Source organism: Desmodus rotundus, chromosome 4 (genome assembly GCF_022682495.2).
Source record: "Desmodus rotundus isolate HL8 chromosome 4, HLdesRot8A.1, whole genome shotgun sequence".
Lineage (NCBI taxonomy): Eukaryota > Metazoa > Chordata > Mammalia > Chiroptera > Phyllostomidae > Desmodus > Desmodus rotundus.
In genome coordinates, this window is record NC_071390.1 from 179,340,806 (window position 1) to 179,361,200 (window position 20,395).

At 62.7% G+C, this 20,395-nt stretch overlaps 1 protein-coding gene across 21 annotated transcripts in view; it reads right to left on the reverse strand.

The window, feature by feature from the left end:
* Positions 1-20,395, reverse strand: part of ABLIM2 (actin binding LIM protein family member 2) — a 100,067-nt gene that overhangs the window by 26,395 nt on the left and 53,277 nt on the right. For 6 of the 21 annotated variants that reach the window (XR_011651146.1, XR_011651145.1, XR_008426694.2 and 3 more), the window contains exons 7-16: positions 19,941-20,028; positions 16,532-16,590; positions 13,145-13,201; positions 11,515-11,592; positions 10,152-10,298; positions 8,538-8,570; positions 6,996-7,116; positions 5,228-5,326; positions 937-1,038; positions 427-480 (exon numbers count right to left, since the gene is read on the reverse strand). Coding sequence is in view for 3 of the 21 variants with exons in the window: in XM_071221316.1 (XP_071077417.1) it covers positions 427-480; positions 937-1,038; positions 5,228-5,326; positions 6,996-7,116; positions 8,538-8,570; positions 10,152-10,298; positions 11,515-11,592; positions 13,145-13,201; positions 16,532-16,590; positions 19,941-20,028 (838 nt within the window). In the remaining 18 variants the exon portion in view is untranslated. The remainder of the gene's footprint in view (positions 1-426; positions 481-936; positions 1,039-5,227; positions 5,327-6,995; positions 7,117-8,537; positions 8,571-10,151; positions 10,299-11,514; positions 11,593-13,144; positions 13,202-16,531; positions 16,591-19,940; positions 20,029-20,395) is intronic. The other 15 variants (XR_011651144.1, XR_011651151.1, XR_011651147.1 and 12 more) reach the window with 11 other exon arrangements.

The following is a 20,395-nucleotide window of genomic DNA, read 5'->3' on the forward strand; positions in this document are numbered from 1 at the left end:
ACTCGCTCGTCAGAGATTCCCACAGCACAGGACCCAGATTCCCACGCAGGAATCAGGGGCTGATGTCTGGTGTGAGCAGTCTGGCTCGGGCCGGGGCCGGAGAGGCCTCTGCCCCTCACCACCTCGGCTGCGGTTAGTCTGGCTGCTTCTCGCAAAGTAGCAAACTCAAGCCCCCGAAGCCAGGTCTCGCCACAAACGCCCATCCCGAGCCCAGCCAATGCGCGTCAGCCTCAGGTTTACAACACACAGGTGTCCGCACTGTCTGGGGGGGCCTCTCCCCGGCCCTGCAGGTGAGTCTGCGTGCCACACCCAGGCCGCAGGACCTCTCTGGGGGGCCCGCCACACATCAGCACAGCAAAGCAAGGACTTGGGGGCTCGGGGACCACAGGCATGCAGGCACCACTCGCGGCAGCGGAGAAACCGTACCATGCTGCTTGTAGATAGGGGGTTTCCTATAGATGTTATCTTTGACACCAGTGTCTGGGAGGGGAGAGAAAAGAAGGAGAGAAAGCAGGGTGAGCAAGCGAACTGTGGTTTCGGTCTCCTGGTTTCCTGTCAGCTCCCACCAGTCACCCAGATTCAGCATCTCTGGGAAGGATCTGAGACCCCCAAATGGCTGCCCCTGGGCCCCACACCTCAGACCAAGCCTCACCCAGCCCAGAAGCTGCCCCTACCCTGAAGGGGCAGAGGGAGCAGGTGGCCCAGGGGACGCTGAGCCCACTGGCCACGCCCTCCAGCCCTTACCCAGGAGCGCACAGTGTCTTGCTGGTGTTGGTGGGGCTTTGGGAGAAAGACACGTGGAAATTTGGGGGTGTGTAGGCCTGTGTGCTTGGTTCATAAAGAATCTCAGGACTCGGGGGTGCAGATGGTGAGGCTTGGGGACCACCCTACACCCGCCGAGGCTAGGCAGACCTGCCCGGCGGGCCCAGTGCCTACCTGGGACGTGGAAATGGCGAGGAGCCTGCTGGTAGGCGGAGGGGGGAGGCTTGCTGTCGGACAGCACCGAGAGGCTGGGTGTGCTCCGGCCGCTTTCACTGCCTCCAGACGGAAGGGCACAGACAGAGGGTGGGAGGAGAGGGAAGCAGAGCAGAGCATTTCAAGCATGAAAACGTATTCTAGGGGAGCAGGTCTCTCCGGGAAGGGGCTGCCCATGCCCCTGCCCGGGGTGGGGATATGTGCCCCCCACCAACACTTCCACCTTGGGTCCCTGACCTGCTAATCCAACCTCGAGCCTGTGGTCTGCTGCCCGTGTGAAGGCGCAGGGCTCCCGGGTCATGGGAAGGTTGGCCTGGCCGCCTCGGCAGAGCCCCCTGCTCCTCGGGGGGAGGGGTGCAGCGGTCTGCTGCCTTGCCACGGCTGGGGTTGAGATGTGGCAAAAGGCCCCCCTTCCTGAGTACCCTTATATGAGGAGATGCTGCTTGTTTTGGAGAAGCCCCAAGTAGGCACTCAACAGGATTCGAGTGCTAGAATCCACCAGACTCTGTCCAGAGAAGCCACGGAGTGGAGTTTCACCAGCCACGCACGATGAGACAGTTGGCATCCATCGGCTGCCACGTTCCTGAATCAAGCTTTTCTTTTTTTTTTTTGCAAATTAAATGGAAAGAATCCTGATTCGGGCTCTGCTTTCTTACCCCATCTGGAGCTGCACCTTCCATTGTGCGAATGAGGTTGGATTATCAGGTCACACATGCAGACCACCCCGCCCGGCTGTGTGTACGGGATGAGGGGACAGACAGAGCGCAATGGCATCAGACACTGGGTGAGAGGTGTGCGACCCGCTGCAGAGACCCTCCTGAGGAACAACTCGTCTGCTCTCCCTGGAGTCTTGGGAAGCGTCCCGCCGCCCTCCATGGCCGTTCGGCAGAGGGAAGGGCCCCTCAGGACTCCAAATACGCCCTCGGAGCCGCAGCTGTTCAAAGCCCAAGGACCCCCAGGTGATGCGGCTGCCCTTCCACAGCTGGCTGGCTGGCATGCGCTGTGTGGGCCTGGAGGTGGCCTGGCCAGGGGCCATGTAGCAGCTGACAAGGAAGGTGCCGGCTCAGGGAGAGCTCTTGCCCCGATGGGGTGTGCTGGGGCCCAGGGGGCTTACAGGGGCAGGGGAGGGGACTCAGCTCCAGTGGGCCATGAGCAGAGCTCACACCAGCCTGAGGCCACAAAGGGGCTGCTGACGAGCTTCCAGCATCTTCCCGTGCCTGGGTGCCCATGGGCTTCGGGTAGCTGAGTCTCTACCCCCTTCATGGTAAGAACCCTGCTTTTCCCTCAGCCTCTGCCCTAGAGCATGGCATGCAGCCTTCCAGAGCTGTGGCCTGTTGGGACTCCCGCACCGCCCTTGGGGGCAGTTACCTCCAGGCCAGGCTGTGGGAGACCCTCAGAGACCATGGCCCCAGGCCCATCTGGTGACTGGCTGTGCCTCATCCACCCCCCAGGGGCTTTAACACATTCCCCTGCTCAGAGGCAGAAATGAGGCTCACTGGGCGTCACCACTAAGCTGGGCACGCTCTTGGCACAGCCTGCGGCATCCGAGAGGCCTTGAAGGGCTCGTTCCTCTCTGCCTAGAACTCATGGCCCCTCATCTCCCACCCTGCGCAGGCCACAGACTCTGCAGGTCACATGTCTTCCGTCCCCAAGCCTAAAGTGCAGTGTCCCCCTATGTCACAGCAGGATCCTGAGGGTGTGTGCACGGTTATCTAAGGAGGTAGCACAGCCTCCATCAGGTGTTCAGAGAGCCCAGGACTCAGGGACAGCTGGGGACACAGGCATGGTGGCCCCACTGGTTCGTTATGCCCATGTCACACCTGTCATCCTGGGACCTCTACACCAGTCACCAGATGCCCCTCTGCTTGAGTCCTTTCCTCCTGGCCTCCCCGTCTCTGCCTGACGCCCCTTTTCCACCCCTCCCCCCACCCAGACCCTTCCTGGGTCAGGGCTCAGGGGCAAAGCCTTCCTGGGGCCACAGCCCCGCGCCAACCCCCTTGTCTGCCTGTCCACTGTAATAAACTGCACCTCTCGCGCTGACCCCACACGCGTCCAGTTGCCATTCTGTGGCCGTGGCTACTCTTGCAATGTCCACAACAGCCCCTCAGGCCACGCACCATGGCCGCCTTCCGCAGCAGGGACGGGGCCGGGAGGGTCCAGGGCCAGCGGCCCAGGAGGCTCCAGTTACTCCTCTGGGGACCAGCCTCCTCTCCTGGCTTTGGTGTAAAAATCCACGGACATGAGAAAACCAGGGGAGCCTGGATGTGCGGGGACGTTGAAAAGGCACAGCAGTCCCTTCTGACAAGGCTCGTGGCTTCTGCCGGAGGTGGCTCAGGACCAAGGCCGTCCTTCCAGGAGGAGGCAGACAGGATGGGAGGCCTAGCCTTTGAAAGGCCGCCTTCTTCTGTTAATTCAAGCAAATGCCTTGCTTTGGAGCAGCTGTGGGCAGCGCAGAGTTCCCACGGGCGCGCACCCAGGGCCCCTCCAGGAGCGCCGTCGCCCATCGCCACGCGCGTAGCCGCAGCCGCATCACGTGAACGCCGCCCTTTGCTCTGATCTCACCGGTTGGTATCTGATGGTCTTTTCCTGTCCAGGACCCCACCCAGGGCCCCGCCTGCATTCAGTCCTCAGTCTCCTCAGGCCTCTGGGCGCTCCACAGGGGCACTGCCCTTGGCCCAGGTTCCATCCCCTCGCCCTGGAGGCTGGAGACTCAGAGAGGGCAGAGGAGGGCAGCGTGGGGCCTCTCCAGCTCTAGGCCCCAGGAGCGCGGGTCTCGGCCAAAAGCATCCCCGGGCCGCCCGCCCAGCTGCCGGGGAGTGTGGTGGAGCAGCCAGGCGGGGGAGTGCCCCACGGCCCCAGCTGTGACAGCCCCACCCAAAGTGGGGCCACATCAGGTGGGAGGGAAGCTGCGTGGGGGCCTCTGCTGTGCCAGCAAAAGGCAACTGGTCTTGTAGTCAAGCTCACTCCGGCTGGCGGTTAGTCCTTTGCCCCCCGCTGCGGGAGGCCACGCATCCCAGGCCACTCGGACGCCTGCTCAAGAGAGGCGGCAGGTCCCACGGGGGCCGCGAGGGGTGGAGACAGGTCCACGAGGAGGAGGGATGATCGTCCCCAGGATCAGGGGCGCTCTTCTCCGTACACCTGACGAGGCCACACAGAGCAAGCGGTGGTGACGGATCCCTGAGAGCCAAGGATGGCCATCAGGCGACAGAGCAGTGCGTCTGGGCCTGCCTGCCTCCTGGCCCCTTCGGGACCGAGGTTCTTCGGGAGACGTTCGCAGCAGCTGTAGGGACCGGGAACTTCGCTTGGTGTCCTGGGGAATCAGTGGGAACATCGCCACTGCCTCTGCTCATGGCCAGAGTGTGCCAGGCAGCGAGGGCCGCGTAACAGAGGCCACAGGTGGTGGGCTTAGACCGCGGGCACCTGCTTCCCGCGGTGCTGGAGGCCGGCGGGCTGGCAGGCTGGCGGGCTGGCTTCTGGGGACAGCTCCCTTCCTGGCGTGTGGACCGCCACTCTGCCTGCACACGGCTTTCCTCCGGGCGCGCGCAGACGGCTGAGAGACCGTCCTCCGCCTACAAGGCCACCGACCCTTTGGGACGAGGGCCCCGGCTTTATGACTTCATGTGACCCTAACAATTTCCTGAGGAACCTTTTCTGAACGCCGTCACGTTGGGGGTTGGGGCTTCCACACACAAGTTTTGGAGGCACGATCAAGTCCACAGCACATGGGGAAACAGGAGCTCGGCCATGTTCCTAGTGGGATTCCCGTCCACACCTCTGCAGGGGCGTGGACAGTGGGCGGGTCTGCACCCTGGGAAGAGGCGCCAGTGGGAGCCACTCGGGGCGTGCATCCTGCCCAGGCCACCCTGGGGACCAGTGTCTGCCCTCTTCAGGCCTCAGCTTTGGGTCACGATGGCCACCGCCAGCAGCCCCTGTGGCCTGCAGCGCTGACTCATGGGAAATAAGGTGAGATGACGCGGCTCAAGGGCGAGAAAGCAGCAGATGGGTCCTGGTCTCTCCCTGCAGCTTCCCACCCTGCTCCATGCCGCTCACTCCTTTACCTACTGAGGGACCTATGTGTCCCTCCCAGGGACATTCACACACTGACGGAAACAGAGCTGGACTCACGAACACAGAGCGAGGAGCACGGGCGTGAGACACGGGGCTGGGGGAGGCCATGCGGCGACACAGACACGAGACACAGACGTGGCGGACACCCTGCGGCACCCAGAGCCCGCAGCACGGCGCGCCTTACCTCGGAAGTAGGGGATGTAATGATGTCTGAACACGGAGGTAGGGCTTGGGTGTTGGGACAGGGACAGGCAGCTACTGGTACCAACACTCACAGTACCAGCTGCGGGCGACAGAGAGCAAGTCAGAGTCCGTGCGGGCTTGCTGGCCTCAGAGCCACAGACTATTCCTAGGCCCCGCCTGCTAGGAACGTGTTTGTGTCCTCTCTCCAAGAGGGCACACCTTCGAGGGGGGCCACCAAATCCACTATACCACAGCCTGCGCCTCGGGGTGAGGACGCTGCTCCCTCTGGGGCACGGGAGCTGCTGCACCCTGAGCCCTGCCGGCACCCCACCTGGGGCTCCTCGGGATGAGGATGCAGGTGGAGAGCAGCTGGCTGGACGGGGGTGTGCGCAGACTGTCACCTGGCAATCACACGGCCTCACCAGCTGAGAGTCAGGTCTTGACTCTCTGGGGTTACCAGGTGACCCAAAGTACCGTGGTCAGAGGCCAGCAGAGGGGCCCTGGGAGAGGCCAACTGTCCTTCACTCCCTGACTCACTGGCCTGCTCACTCACTCAACTCATTGATTCACTCACTCATTCATTCACTCACTTACTTATTCACTCCCTCACTCGTTCATTCACTCCCTACCTCACTCATTCATTCACTCACTTACTCATTCACTCACTCATTCATTCACTCCCTACCTCATTCATTCATTCACTCACTTACTTATTCACTCACTCGTTCATTCACTCACTCATTCGTTCATTCACTCCCTACCTCATTCATTCATTCACTCACTCACTAACTCATTCATTCACTCACTCACTCGTTCATTCACTCCCTACCTCATTCATTCACTCGTTCATTCACTCCCTCACTCGTTCATTCACTCCCTACCTCATTCATTCACTCACTCACTCATGCACTCGCTCACTCACCCACTTTCCAAACCTCTGGCCTTGAGCAGGATGTACCAGACACATTGCAGGGAGCCAATAAAAATAACTTTGCAAATGAGTGAGCTTTGATTTTTCCACAGAGGCTGCAAAAACAAGAGCTGTGTCTGTGGATGTGAGGATGGAGTCATGCGGCAGCTGGCTGGGGAGGAAGCAGTGTGGAAAAATCCCTCAAAAAGGCAGTGCCCTTTTTGTGCGTGGAGCGTCCCTGTGGCTTTGACACGCCGAGGGCCACGCCAAGTTCTGGAAGCTACGGGACAGCAGGACACAGCCGGCACCAGGCAGGGGGTGGGGCGGGAGCGGGTAGAGGGACCCTCTGCACAGGGCTTCTACCTGCTCAGAGCAGCTGGCACTGGCCTCTCTCCAGTTTTCCCACAAGACCTCTGTCCTGGGGCCGTCAGCCCAGCCCCGGTGAAGAGTCAAGTCTACTCTTGTAGAGGATATCGACTCTACTTCCTGGCCACTGACTCTGCCTTCCTCAAGCCTCCCCAGACCCACGTGAGCTTGGAACTAAGTGACTCGTGTCTCCCGCCATCGACGTGATTTTTTCTTCCCGACATCTCACCTATGGACACATTAATTACACAGGCTATGTGCTCAGTTCTGCCCCATGTGCCAGGCCCAGGCCCTCTGCCCGCAGATGAACCAGCTGCCCCTGCAGCAGCTGCCCCACCCGGGAGGGGGCGCCTTTTCTTTGGGTCACCGAATGAGCAAACTCTCCGCCACCCTCGGCAACTTTCCCGCTTGTTGTATAAGAGGCAGATTCAGAACAGAAAGAGCAGCAAGAAGACAGCTTGGCTGGGGGAAAGGAAGCCGTGGAGCCAAGTACCTGGCTGGCTGTAGTGCTGGGGCGACCGGGAGGTCGGGGTGTAGCGCCCAAGGCTGACGGAGCCAGTGGAGCTCGGGCTGGAGGTCCGGCACTGCTTGTAGGAGCGGTCGTCCTGGTCCCCCTGGGAGGGGAGACAGCCTGGTGAAGGCGGGAGCTGGAGCCCGGCCCGCCCCTCTCCCACCCTCCAACCCGCCAGCCTGGGGTTTGCTTTCCTGACCCAAGAGCCTGACTCAACAAGGCCCCAGGAGGAGAGCCAGAGGGGCCTGGCCTTGGTGCTGAAGGTCCCAAAGGCCTGAGCACGGTCTCCTCGCCCGCCTGCCAGGCGCAGGACGGCAGGTTCGCCCCACCCTTCCAACAGTGGCTGGGCCCCCACTACAGTGGGGGGTGGAAGCACCTGCTCCTCCTACATCCTTCAGCTCCTCCTCCCGCCCAATCCTTCCCAGCATCCAAGGCTCCTTGGAACACAGTTTGAGAACCAGTGAGATTCTGTACCCGCCCCAGCTTCGATGGGGGTCCCCAGGCGTGGGGGGTAGGGAGGCACCCCTCCTGGGCCCGGAGCCCGGTTGAGTCAGAACCACGAGCACTGACAACGCAGACTCTGTTCAAGCAGGATGAGCGCCTGATTGGGGCAGTCAGAGCAGGCGGTGCGCGTGAGATGGCACAGCACAGGGTGCGGGGCGAGAGCAGGCCGCACCAAGTCACCGCACAAGCCAGCGCAGTGTCCCACTGTGGCCCCCGAGGCCGGCGTGGGTGGGGGAAGCGGGGGTGAGTCTGGGTCTGGCATTCAAGGCTCCCACACCTTCCCAAAGTCACCTGCCACCTCCAGGCCTCACCCTGCAGCCAAAGGGGCCGAGCCACTGTCCCTACAGCTGGCCTGGGTGTCCCGCCCCCACCCTCCGCTCAGGCCAGGCCTCGTGCAGCTCCTGCACCTGCCAGCGCCGAGCTGGGCTGCCCCCCAAGTCCTCCGGCCCGTCCCGGCCACAGAGACAGCACTGGCCTAGGCAGCTGCAGCCCTGCAGTCTAGTCCCCGTCTCTGGGCCCCTCTGCACAGCCCCTCAGCCAGTTCACACCCGACAGGTGTCCTGTGTCCTCACCTGGCCTGCTGTGGGGCTCCCAGGTTGTCAAATTCCTGGGTCCCAGGATGTGATGTCCACCCAGACTGGAGTCTGGCTGGCTGCTAATTACAAATGCTGTGCTGTGTTTATCTGCAAGGACTTCCTGTGTGTCCCCCTCGAAGGCACAGGAGGTGGCCCAGCTACCCTAGGCTCCTGGATTGTCTCTGGGAGGGAGCCATGACCCAGGCCGCAGGCAGTCCCGGGGCTCTGCTCTCACAGGGCCGGCAGACGCACTGGGGTGGGGGGGCATGCAGGGGAGACAGGGTTGTAAAAACAGCCAACTCCCAGGAGGGCGCCCCAGCCACGGAGTGCCATGGCCCCAGATGCACGGTCCAGAGCCACAGGGCCCTCCTGGGGGCGGCAGGCGGTTGTCGTTACAGCGGGGGCGGGGGCAGCACCGCGAGCACACGGCGGGGACGGCGGTTACCTCCGTCGGTGTTGGCGAGAGCAGCTGGGGTGACTGTGGACACAACACAGAGCAGCCCGTGAGCACCCTGGCTCCAGGCGGCCGCTCGTTTGGAGAGACGACAGAAGGCACAGACACTCACACAAGGGCGCCCTCCTCCATGCGGGAGGGGGCCCACCACGGGCTCCTAAGCCTTCTTTTTGGAGAAATGCGGTCAATGGTGCCCTGAGAAAGATGCCCCAGGACACTGCCTGGTGCCAGCCTGGGGCCTGTCTCCATCCGCCCCCCACCCCCCGCACCCCAGCACTCTCCCAAGAAGGCATTTTTCCAAAAGGAAGACCGTCGGTCCTGGGCGCGGGGTGGCCACACCCTGGCAGCCCAAGAAAGAGAGGGCTTCTGGGGCCTGGGGCCTGGGGCGTGGGTGTGGGCCTGCTCTGTCAATGGTTGCCCTGGGTCCTGAGGGTGTGGTGACCAGCCCATCACAGCAGGTCAGCACCGTCTGTCCCACAGACAGCTGTTTGCCCCAGGAGACGATGGCCGCCACCTGGCCCCTCCGACCCTGTCCGGGGCCTCCCGCTCGGGCTCAGACCAGATGCTGGACGATGCGGCCCTGTGCCCAGCTCAGCACGCGGTAGGTGGTGCAGGTGGGGACCCCCACTCCCACTCCGCCCTCTGGCCTCTCTTCATGGAACTGATCACCTGGATCCCTGGGGTCCCATAAGTCCCCAGGGGCAGAGACAGCCAGTGGTGGTGGGAGGTTTGGGGGGGAACACCTGCTGGCCTCTGAGCAAGGGAAGCCGTGCCTGCCTCACCCTCCCCACCCTGCCCTTGAGCTCCACAGCTGCGCCGGCACGGTGACAGCGGCCGGTGTCCAGAAGCCAGCAGGTCTGGGCTGGGCTCGCTGCACTGCCCCCTCCACATGGCGCCCGGAGCCCCGACCTCCCTTCCCACGAGGGCCTTTGCGGGAGACTCAGACAGGAGGGGCCGGGGACACGGCTGGAGGGACAGCGGTCTCCTGCCGGCACACACACAAATGGCACGCACACTCCAGCTGGTAGCTGGCAGCTGTTCTTCCGTCTACCATAGGCGCTGTGATCTCACAGAAATCTCAAAACCATGGAAAGAAACTCAGAAACCGACAGCGAGCCCCGACTTAAATGGAGGGGGGCCGCTGTGGCTGAGAGGTCAGTAGTAAAGGATGCTGCCCCCGGGTTCCACCAGCTCCAGAAGTCAGGGGACAGAGGGACAGGCCATGGCTGGTGGGGGTGGAGCAAGGCCTGGAATGGTCTGGATAGAGGAAAACTATACATTTCATACATTATGAAAATCACCCCAAACTGCAAAAACGAAGGGGTTCTCACTTCATTCCTATCATTTTCCTGAACACCACACGCTTCCTGCACCTGGCCCCACACCAGGGGCTTGTCCAGGCTCAGTCTTCAGTGCGCATGGGGTCTGCCAGGGGCGTCTGGGGCACAGCACACTGGCAATTCTTCAGAGAGGGAGCACACGGCGCATCTCAGGGGGGAGAGCAGGCCCAGTGTCGCAGACAGCAGTGAGGACCGAGTAAAGGGACCCCGCCATGGGCATGCCTCCTGCCCCGCAGGCCAGCCAGGTGGCACTGGTGGGCCGTACCTCGCTGCAGCTCTGCCTGTCCCCCGCCGAGTGGCTGAGGTAGGGCGAGTAGCAGATCATGTCGGGGCGGTCAATGTTGTAGATGGCCTTACTTTTAGGCAGGGCGGCCAGGTCTCTGTAGTCGAGAATCTCGTCGCCCAGCTTCGCCTGCGAGGAGAGAGGAGCCGAGGGGCACAGTGACACCCATGCATGGAGGCCGCCGCATGGGGGGAGCCCCATGATCGCATCAGCCTGGGTCCCCACAACTGGCCACGGAGGAGGCACCACGGCCTTGAGGGAGTGCCTGCTCTGAGCCTCCACTGCCTCTCCACAGAGCGGGAGAGATGGTCCCACGGGATGGCCCAGGGGTCAGAGACGCCAGGACGGCGACGTGCCTGATGCGGGGCCCAGCAGACAGTGACACTCGGTGCACGGCCTAAAAATACCTGCAGGCGCCTGTGTGCGCCTGCAGACAAACACAGGCACACACACAGAGACACGTGAGCACACAGATGCATGTGTACACACAGACACACACGTGCGCACACACAAACACATGTGCAGGTGCACACACAGAGACACACAAATTCACACACGCACAGACATGCGAGTGCACAGGTGCACGTGCACACACTGACACACACGCACACACAAACACATGTGCAGGTGCACACATGAGCACACACAGGGACACACAAATTCTCTCACACACAGGGACACATGCACGCACACGCACACATAGACGGGCACACATGTGCATACATGCTCACACAGGTGCACACAGAGACGTGTGCATGGGTGCCCATGTATGCACACATGTGCGGACACACGGTGATGCGCACATGCATGGACTCACACACAAACACCCGCCTGTATGTGAATACAAGCGAGTGGTATAAATACAAATGCACTCATACCTGCACATACACACTCACATGAACACACACACATACAGGCACGGACCCAGACACATGCAGGCTCACACGCGTGCACACACCCTCTTGAATGAAAATGAGACACGTAATCTACACTATTCTTGGCACGCTTCCCGAGGAACACCCTCCACGGAGACACGCACAGATCTGCACGGCATCCCCAACGCTGCCCCGCCCCACGCGTGCCCGGGGGTTTTATTTAGGCTGCTGGGTGTGGAGACTGTGGCCCCTGCACACACTGTGAACGGCCACTGTGAGGGCCTCCTTGTGCCCTCGTCACCACATGCCTGGGGAGTGGCTGGGTCAACCTCCAACAGCGTCCTAATGTCTGCACCATCCCCACAGTAGGGACGGCCGTGCCAATGCCTGGCGAGGACACCCCAGCCCCTGCGGGCTCGCCCAGCGGCCGTTGTCCCCTCCCTGCTCCCCACAGAAAGAACCCTACTTACATAAATCACGCGGCTGGGAGACCCTGAGGTGCTGGACGCAGGCATGGATATGATGCTCTCCGAGGAAGTGCGGGTCTCCTGGGAAAGCAGGGGACAGGAAGAGACTGAAAACACAACACGTCGATGCAAAGGCCCTTCCGGAGGCAGCGGTGACAGTCACACAACAGAAAGGCTGGCAGGTTGAAAGAACCCTTAAAATGCACAGGCAGGCTCGAACAGACCACTGGGAAGCTTGTCAGACACAGCAGCGACACGGGCCACGAGCACGGCAGGGGCGCCCTCGGCACCGGTGGCCACCAAGCGGCCAGGGCGAGGAAGAGCTCTCCTTTCTGGAGGCCAAGGGCGAGCAATAGGCTTTCAAAGGGCCCTGAGCACCAGGGGCAAAGGCTGTCTCCGGTGCAGAAGCTGCTCAGAGATGCCACTTCCCACCTGGACTATGGGGGCCTGGGGCAGCCCATCCCACCCGCCCGGCTCTGCTGACAGACTTGGGGACGGTCTAGTGACCCTAAAGACCAGTCTCCAGCCTGGCTCCTTGCCCCCTGACACCCTGCCCCGCACCCTTCTCGGCACCAGCAGCGCTGGCAGTGACCCTGAGTTTGGTCCCGCACCCCGGTGTGTCTCAGAAACAGCCTCCTGGGATCACCGCTGGCCACTATCACCAGGGAGCCCTCGGTCTGGCCCGGGCCTCTCTGCAGCTGTCACGTGTGGAACCTACCCCTCGAGTGCCCACTGCTGTTTGGAACCACTCCTGCCCACTGCCCTCCTGACCACGTCTCCTACCTCCCCCGAGGTGGCGGCTCTCTCCACCCCCCGTTGCCTCTGCTCCCCACGCCAGGCCTGCCCACATCTGCGTGGACTCTGTCCTTCTCAGGCTCCCACTCCAGTCACCACACCTGTGTCCATCCCCACCTGTGGGGTGCAACCTGGCAGCCCCACCCCTGTCTGGTCCACCCCTAGCAAGCTTTCCCACTGCCCCATCTAAATGGGGCCCATCTCCACAAAGGGGGTCCCAGCCAAGAACCTGACCCCCTCTCCCTACTCTGCCCTGCTACCTCCCCTCCTGTTTCCTAAGCAGGCCCCTCCCTGTCCCTACTATTCTGTCCCGCCTCCATCAGGGGTTCACACCCGCTGCAGCGCCAGCAGCCTGGGCAGGGCCACACTGTGGGCTCAGTTGTGCCGCCCAAGCTCATAGGCGGAAGCCCCAACCCCCAGGTTGCCCCCCAGGACCCGGAGCATGGCTGTGCTTTGTGATTAAACCGGGGCCTTTAGGGCGGGCCCTGACCCAACGTGACCAGAGTGCTGCCAAGAAGAGTCTGGGACACAGACACACACAGAGGGACGACCCAGTGAGGGCACGGGGGGGAAGACGGCCACCACAGCGCTGGGGAGAGAGGCCTCGGGAGGCACCGGCCTGCCCACGCCGTGGCCGTGGGCCTCAGCCTCCAGGACGGGCAGGAAACACATTTCTGCTGGGTAAGCCCCAGTCTGGGGCGCCGCCAGGGCGGCCCAGGACGCTGACCCAGGCTGTGGAGCTGCCCCCGCCCCGGTGGAGGGCCTGCTGCTTCCCCTACACGCAGCACGCAGCGGCGAGCACGGGACAACACCGAGACCAGGCGTCAGGCCCACAAACCTGGAAGGCACAGGGGGCGGCGCCCGGGCAGACCTGGGGCCACACCTGCTTCTGCATCTAGAAGGAGAGAGGGAGAGGGCGTGACGCGTGCTGCCAGCTCTGCCTGGGCTCGCTCAGCAGCGCGCCCAACCCCTGCCTTGCTCTAGGACGCAGCTCGGCACCACCGCCTCCCGGAGGCCTGCCCTGCTTTCCCGGGCCCCTTGACCCGGCTCAGCACACTGGATGGAGCACAGTCTCGGGTCTGCCTGTCCCCTCGGAAAACAGGCTTCCGAGGGACGGCAGGGGCCGGGGTCTGTTTAGGGAGCTCAGCCAGAACCCACAGTGCAGCCCCGAGGCCTCGGCCGCCCAGTAAGACAACGACACGCACTGTTTGCAGAGACGGTGGTGCTCCTCTGAGGCAGGTAACTCGAGGCCTGCTTTCTCGCTGTGCCTGTGGCCAGGCGGCTATCTTACTGGCCACGAATGAGGTACGCACACACTTTACACATTTGAAAACACCCTTTGCTCCTCAGCTTCCTGCTCTGGAAAATGGAAGGCCACCCCCGGCCCCCACCCTCGCTCCCGCAGCCTGGCCCTGAGGCTGTTTCTGAGGAGTCAGAGACACGGCCCCTGAGCACCTGGGCTCTGAGATCATCCTTGCTTTTGTCTCCAGTCAGCCAGGGCCCGCGACAGAATACCCCTCCACTCACACTGGGTGTTTTGGGAGAAAGTCTCCAGAGCTGAGGCAGCTGCAGGGGTGCTGTGCTGTCCCCCACACCCCAGGAGTCTTTCCTGGCATAGGCTACGTGGGCACCACCGTGACCAGGGCACTAGGGCCATGTGGGAAGCCACCGGGGTCTGCTTGCTCCAGCCTGTTTAGGGCGGTTGCGGACCAGCAGCCACCTGTGGGATGGGGACGCCAGCGGAGCACCTCCCAGGTCACTGAGCCCCTCCCCAGGCACTGAGCCCAGCCAGCAAGGGGGCTGAGTGGAAGTTATTCCTGTGGGGTTGGGGGGTGGGGTCCCGTCTCACTTTTTCTCTGCCCCCACTCCAGTTCGCCCAGGGCAGCCTCGCCGTTGAACCCGATGACGGCAGTGTTCCCAGGCCTCGGGCAGCCCCTGCAGTGTCGGGAGGGGCCAGGCAGCTCCCCTGCCCCAACCCCACTGCTTAGCCTGGCCCCCGGGAAGCACTGCCCGCAAAGGGATTGGGGTGCCCGGTTTTCATGAGGTTACCCACAAGTCTTGTAGACACCCACTCCTCTCCTTTTCACAGCTGAGGGGCAGAGGCTCAGAGAGGGCTGGTGACTAGCCTGAGGTCACACAGCTGGGCAGAGGCACAGCTGGACTCCAACGGCAGGAAAGACGTTTGCTCCTGGGGCCCAGACACAGCCCCCCGCCTCCCCACCCCCGCCGGGCCTGGCACCGAGAAGCACGCCCCCAGGATGGGCAGGTTAGTTCTCCTATGAGCCACCAGGTCACAGTGGTGCCGCCTTGACCTGGGGCCAGTTTTAGAGGGTTAGCAAGGCCTGCGGCACCTCTGCTGCCTGTCTCAGGGGCTGGCGGTCCTCCGGCACTGACCCCGCCGAGCTGACCGGAGATGACTGGGTCTGGTTGGGTCTTCCCGCCACCCAGGCCACAGCGGCCAGCCAGCTGGGGAACTGTCTCCGAGTGCCCAGGGAGGACCACGCGGGCCTGCCCCCCCTGCCCTGGCCAGCCTGGGCCAGGGCCCAGAGATATTCTCACTTCCCGGGTAAGACAGAAGAGGCTCTGAGGGGCTGGGGTGGGGCTGGGACGTGGGGAGGGTAAAATGAGGGACCAGCAGGGACAAGCAGGGCACAGAGGGGTCTGGACGCCGTCCCGGGCATGGAGGAGCAGGCGCTGGGCGGGCAGCTGCTCTCAGGCTGCTGGCCTCTGACCTGGATGTTCCCAAGGCATCTGCAAGAACAGCCCAGGCAGCCGCTGGGGCTGTGCAGCCCCGGGGAATGGTCCCTCCCTCCCTCGCTGCCCCATCAGCGCCCAAATAGCCTGCCGCCCGTGGGCCCAGTGGCCCTGCTCCTTGAGGGCTGGCCTCTAGGCGGAGAGCGGAGGTTGGCCAAGCTGGGCTCTTGGCAGGCCCGGAGGTCAGGCCCAGAATCCAGGAGCCGGTGCCAGCCACCCTGGCCTGTCCCCAAGTGGGCCTGCCACGGTCCTAGGGCCGCCCCCTTGCTCCCTGGTCAGTCTGACCTGTGCCCACACCCACACCTGCATGGGGACTGGGGGTCCCTCAGCGTGTGGGTCCCTTTGGTGGGCCTTGGCTGGTCTCCGTGTCAGGACGGAGGGGTCCCAGCCAAAGGTCGGGCCGGGCGGTCACTGCAGGGTCAGGGGCTGCGGCTCTGGCCCGTCTCTGAGGCCGGGCAGTGCAGGGGCAGTTTGCAGAGTGAATCGGCCGTGGAGAGGACGAGGGGCAGTCGCAGTGTGCTGCTACTTACTGCCACCCTGGCTGCGCGCGAGACGAACTGTGACGGGCTGTTCTGCACCCTCGGGAGGCACAGCAGCATCCCCCACGGTGCTCACATCCTAACTCCCCAGTCCTGCAGCTGCAGCCACCTGTGGCCACTTGTGGCCACAGGGACTTCGCAGACAGGACAGAGGAGCCTGAGGGGGAGGTCGTCCTGGATTCTTGGGTGGCCCCACGTGACTGCAGGGGTGGTGGTGGCGGGGGCAGCCCAGAATGACAGGAGTGGATTCTTCCGGGAGCCCTGGGAGGCCTCAGCCCCGCCGCCAGGTCACACTTCTGGTCCCAGCTCTGCAGGGTAACCAAGGGCGGTTCCCACGCCTCCACGTTCCCAGGGAATTAGTTACCGCGACACAGGAAACCAGCAAGTCACCAGCTTCCTGCCACAGCCTCCAAGTCCCTGGAGTTGGGAGGACAGCGGTCATGTGGCTCTGTCTCCCTTCCTCGCCTTCCCCCAGGTCCCAGGTGCTGTGCTCAGGGACACGCAGCACTCAGCTGCGAGGGTCCCCTGGCAGTGGGGTCGAGTCTGGCTTGGGGGCAGTGGCAGCAGGTGGGAGGGGGGAGGCGGGTGGGCTGCTCTCAGCCCAAATCCCAGGTCTATAATTCTAGTGACGGTTCTGGGAACTAGAACGAAATGGTGGAGATCACTTGGGGACCTGCTAACCTCGAAGTTGTCCCCAAATGACACAGCCTTTAGTATCCACTGAACAAATGAAGCGGTCGGAGGCCAGGGCAGGGAGCCCCGGATGCCCCTGCCCACTCTGCCCCGCCCCTCAGAGCTACCTGTTCACACCTGAACCCCACGCCCCCAGGCCCCGGCGCCACCTGCCCCACAGCCTGCAAAAGCCGGTCAGTGTCTTCTTAACCCTATGACAGTGAAGAACACAGCCGAACACACTAGTGACTTCCACTCACCTTGTTCTTGTCTTCAGTTCTGGATGCTTGTCGACATGCCGGGTGCCAGATGGAGGAGCCTGGGGGCAGAGTCCCAAGAGGGAAGCGGTTAGCGCCATGCCAGGACGCAGGGACCTTGGGGGTCGGGGGGAGGGTCCGGCGGCTCACATGTGGGTGCCCACTCGTCCCTCACCTCCGAGGAGCCCCTGGGCGCCCTCCGCCTGGAGTCAGTGTGGGGCCGGGACAAGCAGGGCTCGGGCCTCACCCCAGGGGACCCACAGACCCGTTGGGGGACATGACATTAATGGGCAAACACGCCACTGTGAGCTCGCTGCTCCCCCAGAGGGCTGCATGGGCTCCCTCAGAAGCTGGGAGGCCACCTCGCCCAGCCGAGGGCAGCCAGACGAGGTTTCTCAGAAGACGGGCAGCTGGGGAGCTTCAAGTTTAGAGGCAGAGGGAAGAGAAGGGGCCACCGTGTGACCTGCCCCGGTTCCTCCCTGTCAGGGGCAGCGGCCGGGACCAACCGTGGGCACAGCTGGGATGCTGCTGGGGTGGGGACCAGCCTTGGGGACCAGGGCTTTTCGCTCTTGGCTGGGAGGCAGGAAGGGGGAACCTCAGGTGTGGGGTGAGGAGCGGGGCCGAGAACAGGGGGCCAGGCCCAAGGCCCTGACCCCGGGATTGACCCCACCACAAGTCACTTGGTCTCTGAGCCTTCTCCTGCCTCAGTTTCTCCACCTGCCAGCCCTGCCTCACCACCCACGTTGACAGCCACCACCAAAGTCACCAAGTGCCCAGGGCCCGGTGCTCTTTCTGATTCAAAGCCAAGCTGCCCGTGGGCCAGGTTTCCCCCACCTGCCAACCTGAACAGCCCGGCCTGCTTGGTCCTCGGGGGGCCTCATACAGTTCAGTGGGGCCACGGGGGTTGTGAGCCACGGCACACCCACGTTTTACCATCCACCGTTTCAGGCCCCTGCCCCTCATCCCCCGGGGCCCAGAGCACTTGCGTTCCCCCTCGGGGCCTTCTGAACCTCAGCCTGACCCCTTCCCACAGCACCCCACTCTGCTCACACATCCTCTGCCTGCGGCCATGGCTGCCAGGACTGGGTTCACTGGGCCTGGGTTCATGGCCGTGGTTGCATGGATGCCGTGGCTGGGTTCGTGGTCGTGGCAGCGTGGCTGAGTGGCCAGATTCTTGGCCGTGGCTGTGTGGCTGATTCATGGCCCACCAGTGCCGTACCCGCTGTGAAGGTAGGGGCAGTGTTCACCCACCCTCAGATCCCCAAACGAGCTACACGGGGCCCGGCACACAGTAGGGGCTTAAAAGTGTGTGTGGAAGGAGGCAGCCACACCCTTTCCTGCTATCAAAGCCTCCCAGTCCACGTGAGTGAATGACCTTACTACTGACCGTCTCTGGCAAGTCCCTGCACCAACCCAGGGCTCCTGAGAGACCATGACTTCAGGGGCGGGGGGAGGAAGGGGTGTGTGTAAAACATTTGCTTAAAAAATGGATTATGATTACAATGGTAATGGATGTACCTTATTAAAAATTAAAGAAACCCGCCCTGGCTGGTGTAGCTCAGTGGATTGAGCACTGGCCTGAGAACCATGGGCCTGTGAACCAAAAGGTCACCAGTTCGATTCCCAGTCAGGGCACATGCCTGGGTTGTGGCCCAGGTCCCCCAGTAGGGGGCGCGTGAGAGGCAACCACACACTGATGTTTCTCTCCCACTCTGCCTCCCTCCCTTCCCCTCTCTCTAAAAATAAACAAATAAAATCTTTAAAACATTTGAAGAAACCTAAGGAAGCATAAATAAGAAAACTGAAATCGTCTCTTCCTCGCACCCATTCCTGCCACGCTGCCCCCCCGGGACACAGGTGCGCAGTTAGCAGACTGGGAGCGAGTGGTGCGCACACAGTTTCATGCCTGTGATCTTGGCGTTCGAGTGTCCCGAACGCTCCCCTGGGCGTCACAAATGGAACGCCACGGCTGTGCCACGCCTCGCCGCGCCCGCAGGGGAGAACTGACCTCCCTGCTGTCTCTGCGGGCACTGGCGGCACAGGTCTCCGCGGACTCCCTGGGCATTTTTAAGGCTCCTGGTGCATATTGGCAATTTCCCAATCCCCCCCCCCCCACCAGCCAGGCCATTGGCCCATTCATTTCCTCGAATGCTCACTACCTGGAGACCTGCCCTTCCTTTCAATCTTTGTCAACCCAGTGGGGGGGAAATAGCACCTGCTCTTTATTTTAATCTGATCATTACGAGAGTTGACCTCCCTGCCCGTTGTTTACTGGAGAGAAGTTATGGGTGGGAAGGTCACCCCGTGGTCAGCATGGGGTGGGGGTGCCCATCTCATCATCCTCGAAAGCCATGGGACTCACGGGGACCCGGTCCTCAGAGCTTTACTACACAAGAGTCCCATGTCAAATACCACCAGAATGGAGCCCCCACATCCAGGCAGCTCAGGCAGAAGGGCTCGGGGTGCCCAGGCAGGGAGGGATCAGAGCCCCAGAGAGGCCAGGCCCTGGGACTCCTGTGGTCCATGGCTCGGAGCTCAAAAACCCCGACCTGGCCAGACCCCTCAGCTAACTGACCAGGAAACCCGAGGCTGGAGGGGACAGAATGGGCTGTGGCACCCCACAGAAAGTCACAGCAGGACCTCCATAAATAGCGTCTTTGTCCCCTGAGACCGGGTCCCCTGTGATGGCGAGCTCGTGTCCCCATGCCGCCGTCCCCACACTGCCGTGCTTGGCATCAGGAGGCCCTGACAGCACCATTCACAGTGGGGGCAGGTGCCTCGGGCTGGGACGCCCTCCCCGCCCACCATCCCAGCACTGCTGGGGTGCATGGAGCTCCTTTCATGGGCTCTGCAGCAGAGACTCAAGGAACAAAAGGGGACACTGGGGACGGGGCCATTGCACTGACATCACCCTGCGAGATTCGGCCTCAGAAAGGGAGGCCTGTCTGGCACACAGCCCCAAGACGGTGCTGTGTGATGTCATTAAACAGCCGCCTGCTGGGGACCATGTGGCCCCCGCCTGCCTGGCTCTGCTGCCCTGGTCACTAGAGACAGAGACATCACTGAGAAGGGGCTTCGGCCAAGGCAGTGGGTCCCTACGTCAGCCATCCCCCCGGGGCCTCTCCGGCAGGGTCCGAGCACCATGCGGTCCCCCTCCCCACATGCAGGTCATCACCCGGTCCCTGGGCTCTGCCTCCCACCATCACCCTGTCCCGCTACCGCCCACTGCCCCCGCCATGCCTGCTCAGGAAAGCCTGCTCAGGCCCTGTCCCCCCAGCTGCCCGCTTCCTGTGGGCCTTCCTAACTGGTCAGAGAACCGCCCCGACCCGCCAGTTCACACCCAGCTCAGGGAACAGGCCCAGGAGGCGTTCCTGTCTTGCCCCAGCCGGCAGAGCGGCGGCTTCCTTCTTACCTTGCAGATACATCTCCTCGCCTTCGGCGAACGTCCGGCCGCACCGGGCACACAGTGCGCACGAGGGGTGGTAGTGCTTCTCCCCCGCCTGCAAGGACAGAGCATGCCTGGTCCGCGGAGGTGTGGGGGAGCACCGGGGGGTGGCGGGGGGATTGCCGCTTGGCAGGGGGCCCAGGGCCGGGATCCTGCAGTGCCTCAGGGTGCTGTGTGGGAAAGCTGGGTCTGCCCACTGGGGGCCTGGGCTGGGAGGCAGGGGGGTGGGGCGGTGGGACGGAGGTGGGGACGAGGCTAAATTCTTTCCCAGGTGGAGGGACTGGAGAGGTGAGGTGAAAAACGGTTAACAATTTTCTCATGTAGCTTTGTACTGCTCGATTTTCTCAATTAGCATTTATTACTTTTATAATTCTTAAAACCCATTAAATTAGATTAAAATATGATTACTGAAATAACCTAAA